Source organism: Nanorana parkeri, unplaced genomic scaffold, assembly GCF_000935625.1.
Source record: "Nanorana parkeri isolate BGI_ZX_2015 unplaced genomic scaffold, ASM93562v1 scaffold922, whole genome shotgun sequence".
Classification (NCBI taxonomy): domain Eukaryota; kingdom Metazoa; phylum Chordata; class Amphibia; order Anura; family Dicroglossidae; genus Nanorana; species Nanorana parkeri.
Window position 1 is genome coordinate 653,367 of NW_017307190.1, and position 8,753 is coordinate 662,119.

At 39.5% G+C, this 8,753-nt stretch overlaps 1 protein-coding gene across 1 annotated transcript in view; it reads right to left on the reverse strand.

Moving 5' to 3' along the window:
- The window catches only part of DIXDC1 (DIX domain containing 1), a 106,140-nt gene that overhangs the window by 74,329 nt on the left and 23,058 nt on the right, over nt 1–8,753 (reverse strand). Inside the window, exons 2-4 of the mRNA XM_018566142.1 lie at nt 7,817–7,946; nt 4,177–4,302; nt 365–614 (exon numbers count right to left, since the gene is read on the reverse strand). Of these exons, the coding sequence (XP_018421644.1) occupies nt 365–614; nt 4,177–4,302; nt 7,817–7,946 (506 nt within the window). The remainder of the gene's footprint in view (nt 1–364; nt 615–4,176; nt 4,303–7,816; nt 7,947–8,753) is intronic.

Here is an 8,753-nt window from a genome sequence, read left to right on the forward strand (position 1 = left end):
CAATAGAAACTAGTAGTCCATCACTGGAGCTTTTTTTTTTTTTTAATCCGATTAACCGATTAATCGAACTTAATAATCGGCCAACTAATCGATTATGAAAATAATCGTTAGCTGCAGCCCTAGTGGATTACAAAGAATACTGATTGCAGTAAAGATAGTGGAGTTTCTGATGTCCATTTACTTCCAGTGTATGCTGGACAGCATTATTAGTTTACTGATTGATTTTACCTGTCGCCTGGAAATGCTCATGATAGGCCAACTAAATATTCAATAGAAAAGCATTGCGCATTGCCTATTAAGGGAAACTATAAACTGTAAACTGTGTACAGATAGCTCATTGCTCAATGTCCACATGATGACTTACCTCTGTCTGTAGCGGGAAACATCTCGCCCTGAGCGTGACATGTCCAGCCGAACATCAGCAAGAGCAGCAGCTGCACCTTGGGCCACCGCTGTAGTGGACTGAGGGCGATGATTGGTGGAGCAAATGGACTGGCTCTTTCCGGATGCTCCCACTACATTGTGGTTGATGGATCGTCCTGATACTGGTTTAAAATGAGCTGCCAGGGTCAGTATAATTCTCATAATGGATTTTAAATTACCATCAACTATATCTATGGAAAAATAAAGAAAATTAGTGTAATCCTTCAGACATAAAGTATGTAAAAATGATAAGGAGACACAGACATAGGGTATAAAACTATGTAAAACTCCATGTTTCCTGTATAAGTTGCATTCGGTCCTGCCATTCCCAACCCATTCTGGATTTGCATTGCAAGTGAATGTGGTTAGAAAATAAGGAGTCTGTGCCAGATTGTGGGATAATTCCACCAGTTCCAGTCATAGTTTTCAAAAGCAGAGTGAGCATGTACTTTAACAGTAAAGGGGTGTTAACTTATCTTTATTGTAAATGAATTTATGGCAGCCAATATGCAGTCATGTTCACATAGATATGTAAATGTCAATCAACAATATACTCTACATACGACACCGAGGGACAAACATTGAGGTATATGTGTTGTATCTCTCTTATGTCTCATTATCTTTCTTTAGGCAAACCCTACATGGCCACAGTATTCACCAGTAAGAGATACTCCAAAGAGACACTCTGCACGTTGACTGTTGGACCATGTAATGCCAACCTATAGATATGATGTATAAAGTGATATGATGCCCATGTGTGCACTTCCAACATGCAATCATGTGCATGGAAATTCAAAAAGAACAATGCTTTTTCTTCATGTTTACCTATTTGTAGTGAATACATATGCACTTTGTCATTGCCCTAGTTTAAAAATGGTCAACTCAAAACAGGGGGCCTCAAATGTGGCCCGTGTCATTGTCAAAAAGCTGTGCATAGAAATCAGTGATTTTAATGCCACAGATAGCTGTCAGAGACTGCAACAGACATGCAACAGAAGGTGGTCAGAGACTGTGAATGCCTCTGCTATGGAAATTTGTTAGAGAATGGGAACATGCTCTAGGAGACAGCCATAGACTGAAAGCACATCACATGAGATTGCTAAAGGTCACTGTTATTACAGCCCCTTTACAAATCAATAATTTCACATCTGTGCTCCCAACAGCCCTTTAAAAATGACTTGCGCAACATCTGATATTACTCTCCCCAAGATCAATTATAAAAGATCATAATTAAAAACAAAAAGGTAAAAAGAGAAAAAAGGAAAGACAGAACAGAAAAAAGAATACAACAAACCAAACAATATAACTGCTAAAAGCCAGTCTAAATGATATTTTTACTTCACTGACTAGAGCATTTACTAAAAAACAGTCTACTACCTGCTGGGGCTTGGAGGGCCACACAGTAAGTGCCAATGGGCCACAGGTTGTGTACCAGAGCCCATACTTTATACTTGAGTAACTCCAGCCAAAGTTAATTTCCTTTCACTTCACATTTCAGTCATTTTTACCCTAAGGGCCCATTTAAATTTTTTGTACGCGTTATTGCAACGCACGGTAGCACACATAACATGCGCTGTGATGCCATTTATTCTGCATACCACAATAGTAGTGCAATGCGGTGCATTGCATTAGAGAAAATGGTCATGTGCTTTTGAAGTGCACTAAGGTGAATTAGCAGCCCATGGGGCTTCCCTTATGCAATACACTTTAGCATGCAACATAACACCAGTATCTGGGCCCTAAGAGTTTCTTTTTTTTCTAGCTGTCCAATTAAGGGTCTAAGGCTCCTATTTTTCATGTTACACATGTGCTAGTTAGTAAGTGGAGCTCCACTAGTTATACATGTTCACACCTAGACTCAGTGTTAAAATGATGCTGCCCTCAGATCACCTCTGATGATGGATCCGAACAATGGGAAACACATCAATAGTGTGTGGGCATTGAGATCAGGCAGCAGATGTCTTTTATGCAGATGTATCTTGTAATCAGCACATGTCATTTTAATTCTGTGTTTATTACACTTTCTGAAGCAGACTTCCTTCTATTCAGAAGAGAACAATACGTTGCAAAACTACCAATGTGTGGAATTTCGTTTGATTCATGTCAACACCAACAAAAGGGCTCTTTCTGAACAGCAAAAGTAAAAATGTAGCAAAAGAAGATTCGGCTAAGATACATGCATGAATAAATAGGCTATTGGGCTCTTGGTGTATGGGACCTGTCCTAATTACAAAAGGGCATCTAGCTAAGCTTGAATGCAGGCTGCGGCACTGGTCTGCACTGGCGCTACAGTCTTTTCTTTGCTCCCCTTTGATCCATTCAGCAGCTAGGAGCATTTCTGGGTATGGAGGAGCATGTGACTTAAGCCTGTCATTCACACATGCTAAATCGGGCAAAATCTGAGCCGTACGTGGCCCTGTTGGCACCCACAGGCCCCACAAAGGAGCCGGGTGGAAAATTGTTGGATGAACAGTGACTGCATTCTATCGGATGCAGTCACTGTTCGTGTATTCAGGCACCCATGGGTGCTGGTGCTGTCTAAGTACAATAGCCGGCAATGCAGATTCCTTCATGCTGTTTAGTGTGGATGGGGAAATCAAGTGACTCATTCTGTGGGGCTGAATTATAGAAATCTCAACGTGTTTGGCTAGTCGCACTCCATGTAACAGTGCTCGACCAATCACCAGGTGCCAGAATTTTTACATGGGAAGTCAAGAGATCTCTGTAAGCTATAACTTCAGCAAATTATAACATACACAGGATGGCTTCTCCAGCTTCTGGCAGCCAAAGAGAGCATCGAGGAAAGGAAGGAAAGGTGACTATGTGCTGAAGAGGAAAGGAGTATTAAAAGGAACCTGTTGCTTGGCTACACGTGGGCAATGCAAAAGTTCACTTTAAAGTAAACATGTTGCGCATCACTGTAATAGAAACTGAGCATATGATGAAAAAAGCATAAGCAGATGTCAGATTCAGTGGAAACTGCATTTTAAAACAATCGGTAGATTGAGAACATTGGCTGGTTTTGACTGCTAAATGACAATGACAGAAAACCCAAAACCAATGTTCTACAGCTTTCCCTGGGTCACCAACCCTGAATATAGCTAGCAATAGTTAGTCACGTTCAAACTGTACTTGTTCTGTAATGTTGAAGATGTTCTGTTGCTGATATAAGCAACTTGTACCTTGACACCATCTGTCATCCACATATAATGCCATTTTAACATCTCTGTCCCAGCGATTTGACAATTGAGACCTTCAGCCATGCAACGTGAATGATCAACCGATGCCCCATGCTTTATTGCACTGTAGTGATTGGATTTTAATTGGAAAAGGATGGTTTCACAAATTTAACACCTTCCATCATGCTCTTGGATAATCAACATCTGCCTTGACACATTTCATGGTGATGGATGTAAGTGACCAGAGTCGCTATGAATGCTGGGGAATGTTCCTGATACTCATTAGAACAAAAGAAGCTGCTTGGATGAGTAGAAAAAAAAAAATCTGTTACATTATAGAACAAGTCCAGTTAAATTTGACTATGACTACAACTAGCTGTACCATGACCTTGATAAATGAGAACCTTACATACAATTCTCAAAAATAGTTTGGTCGCAGCAAGGGCAAAAGGCAGGATGACTGCTGAAGATATCTAGTTTCCATAGAGCCATCTAGGTTTTTTTCATCCATAAAGTAACATAACCAAGAGACCAGCTATAACAAATGCTGAACTGAACTACACAATACACCTACCTTTAGCTGTTGTTTGATGCATCCTGATCTTTTTAGAAGCCATAAATTGTAGGACTTTGTCCACATTAGCCTTCATTTCCTGTGTGCTACTTGGCTGCCAATGAATTCCATCAAGCTTCTCACCGGCTGTGGGAGAAAAAAAGCAATATGTCTAATGCATTAACCCCTAATACCCAAGCATTTAGATAAAACCTTCTTATAGTCACTTACTACTGCCAAAGGTTTTTTTCAGATTCTAAATGGCAAAAGACATGTCACTAAAAACAAATATTGGGTAAATCTCAAAAAGCTATCAAACAACATTGAAACAAAGCTTCTTGCAAATAATATTAAAACCCAGCTCCATCTTGCTAACCATAATGCAGGGTAGTTAGATTATCAGCTCTATTGCCATTCATTTTGTTACCTAAAGTAGACCTGAAGACAATTGTTTTAACCTCTGTCAGATTTGTGTCATCTGTGTTCCATTAGGGACATTCCACTTCTCCTTGTGTCCGATAGTCACAACAGGAAGTGAGAGGGAATCCCTCATGGTCAGCAGAGTCATCGAACTAGTGTGCCCATTGAAAGACTTCCCATCTATTCCTGTTCTCATAACAACCCAAAATCTGGTATTTTCTTGTAGTTTACTTTCAGTGATAACAGTCACTAGGACAAATAGAGAGGGCAAATCACTCGGGGACACAGACAGCAAAAACAAACCTGACAGGTGTTCTGATCCCTCTCTACTCTATCCAAAACTAAAAAAAAAGTATCCATAGCCAATGCATTTTAAATTTTGGATAGAGTGTGGAAGTATTAAACCCTACATCAAGTTTATATTATTGTTGGTGTCTCCCCTTGAGAGATTCGCCAATCTATTTATAATGGAAATCAATGTCACCGAGAAAGAAATTGAGAGGAAATCTAAAATTTTACAAATGTTCCCAGAACAAAATGTAAGGGGAAAATTTCCACTGAAGGTACCTGTTCTGGAGGCTACTGTCTAAAAGGGGAATTCCCCTAACTTTGGGGGGTGTTCTCTAACTTTCTACTGCGTCTCTGGGACAGCAAGAGGTATTTCCCCAATGGGATACAGACAGCAAAAAAATGTCCTGGCAGACTTCATAGCCTATAAACTTAAAAAAATAAAAAAAAGTTTTGGCTATGCATTTACATTAAGTTGACTGCTTGAAATATCAACCATGCCTGCTACTAAATATTCTGAATTGGTCTGCTGTCGTGTAGACAGGGGTTTATTTATGAAAAATAAAGAAGAAGAAATCTAGAGCATGAGCGTGGTCATGTTTCTGGCTTGCTGCTTGGTTACAGTAAGATGGAATACCTTACCTACAAATATACAACATGATCAAAAACTGAAATTATGAACCTGCTCCATGTGACCTATAAGTATGCATTAGGCTGCATGATCATAACATTAATACTATATATTATATATATAGTCAGATGAAATATAGATTCCACTAAATCTCAACCACATGTGTGGTTTGAAAGGGGCTATCCTCATCCTGCAGAAATGACACCTCCTCCTCAGAGTTCTCCTAAGAGTTCTTCCCCACTTGAAGCTAACAAGAACTTATGACCTTATTAATGTTATCCCCACGTCATTGTGCCCCTACTCCCTGTGCCCACATTTTTACCACTATCACTGAATCATTACTTCAAGGATTCTCCTCTGTTGGTATAAACTTTCTACTGTGGTGGATGGTTTTCCTAGGAGACTCTACCTATATTATTGCAGCCAATACATCCCTTCGTTAGCAGGATGTGAGCTGTCAGATGCCAGCTTCTGTGCCAAGTGATCAGCGGCAGTATTTAAGCATCATGCACTCTTGTCAATCATAAGTATTGGTGGAGTGGGGATTGTAATCTATGCAATGTATGTCATCTATTAAAGCTAAAATCAAAGCAGATATAAAAAATAAAGCAATTAATGCAGTTATGTATTCATTAAAACATCATGATTTATCTGCATTTTGCTGTTCCCTTACTATCCACTCACCAGCTGAGGCCAGGGAAGTACTAACCCTTTTTTTCTACAATTTATTAGATTTTTTTTGTTCAAGTGCATTATATTTTAATGCACCTTTCTGATTTAAACAGGGAATGTGTGATTTTCTTTGTCTCATGATAGAAGTGGATGTATGAGCGAAGGGTCAACACAGTGATACCCAAGACTGGGCCTGCATCTGTGGCTTGCCAGGACTGCACAGTGTATAAACGAGCAGATTAAAATACAATTAAATGTAGAATAATGGAGGAAAAAGGCACAATTATCTATACTCTTTATGGAGGATTTAGAATTTAAATGTACTTTCATGACCACTTAGATTGGCACAGTGATTTAATGTGACGTGTATTATAATGTAAAATTGGGTATTTGTGTTCTGAATACATTAAAGAATTAAATTAAACCAGGCTGCTTCTTTATTCCCTTCAATAATTCAGCTGCCCTCATTATTTTTTTCCTTCAATAGAGTCTGCATTCTACAAGAATACAGGAGATGAAGGGTTAATATTTGCAACCATTGTGGGAAAATAACTGAAATATAAAAGACCCAGCCATGGTGTAAAGGTGTCACTTGACACCTGCAACAGTTATAGAATGATAACACATTTGGGATCGCTATGGGCCAGAACAGAATGCCAGACAACCTTAAGTCACCTGCCAGAAAATCAGCTAAAATGGAAATTTATGAATGGTAAATTATTGTTTTCTCAACTAACCCAGCAAAAATCGCCAACTCCTTAGGTTTCTGTGATTCACAAATAATAGCACACTTGAGGAACAAAGGAGGGACAAAGGAACTTGTCATGTTCCAAAGCTGCTATCTTGATTCTTCCTTTATTACCTGATAAGTCACTGAACTCGATAAACCATGGGCATACCGGGTGGCAGATAAAGCATTGTCTATAAGTTATGTTCCCAATTTCAAGCACTGGTTGCTCTACCAAAAACTAAAATGTCACTTTTTCGGTGGACTGGTCCAAGATTGGGAGTGCACAATATGACACAAGGTCTCCTTGCATAAAGGTCCTTAAGCTTCACTCCACTGTGGAAAAAACTGCAAATATCTCCCCTTCTGTTGTTCCCTGGAAGATACTTAACCGTTAATGGCCAGACTTTGTGACTAAAAGTCTTTATGCCTAGCAGTGGCAGACCAAATCCTTTGAGATAACACATACTGGCTCTACAGGTGCACAATTTCAGTTACTCACTTTTGGCACTTTAAGGATGCTGATTTTTTTTTGTAGGCAGATGACACCGGAAGTTGCAGAGCTAAAACAGTATATAGTAGTGTCACCTGTCTTGTTCTCTACATACTGCTCAAACTTCTAATGCTCATCAATAGGCAGAAGACTGAGCTGGACAGCATAAAAGTCCACAGCACCTGGTTTCAGTTACCACCAGTATAGTATCCCATGCCATGCTCAGCTACTTCACACAGGCATCAAAGGAGGAGGATTGTGGAGCCAGCTCATAGTTTAGACACATACCACCCACTGGTCTACCACGTAATAGGCACCTGGACTTAAACCTTACAGTAGCTTTCATTTTAATTGCTAATTAGGAGAAGAATAAGGGAATTCCTGAAAAACAAAAATTACAAGCAACCTCTATACAGTTCAATTTACTTACCCACTATTTCAATCAGGTGACCCAGCGCCACCCCATCCCGAAGGTCAAGACGCAGGTCCTGAACTGGATTAACCTCAGCTTTTTTCTTTAACTGTGAATTCACCCAGGCGACATAGGCCTGAAGCTGTTGCTGAAAGACAAAATACATATTTTTTTTCATTAGATACAAATAAAAACATACTAAAGAAAAATACCAGTTATATGCAACTGTTAAAATAGAGGTTTGTAGTCATACAACCAGAACCCATGAAGATGGAAGCACAAGAGACAAGAAGATGCTCAGAGCAGGACTTCAATGTGGTGGATCAGCAAAATGGATGTATGACTCTGCTAGTTGCGCACTACACTAAACTCATCAGCCGGCTCCACTCCACTCCATTAATTAGGTTCACCCAAAATATCTCTTCCAGCAAGAGATAAATGAAGCTCCCCACCATATAAAGTCTCACTTTTGTATTATCAATAATTTAAAATAAGTGGGAACAAAAGAAGAGAGAGTGAATGGCCCCCGCAGTGTTTTCAGTAGGCGGAGCTGAAAACTTAGCAGAAGCCAGCTCACTTTTCGGGGCATTGAGATATGTTGTATTTCGATAGGATGTTCAACCCATGTGAATCCAGTCAATGTCATCACTTTACCTAAGGCTGGTACATTAGTTGGCTCTCACCTACAAACTAGAGTATGTGTAAGCCTAATGCAGACACACTAGATTGTGAGTTCTTTCATGAGACTGGGACAGCAATGAATTGTTTCATGTTAACTGCTGTGGAAAAAGCACAATAAAATGAGTAAAAGGAACATATGGAATCAACACATGCTTGTAAGTGTGAAAATAGACAATGGCACCAACGGAAGGTAGGAAGCTTGGATGAAATGAAAGCATAGGAGCATGATTTTCTAAACCAAAATATATACTGTATGTACTATATATATATATAT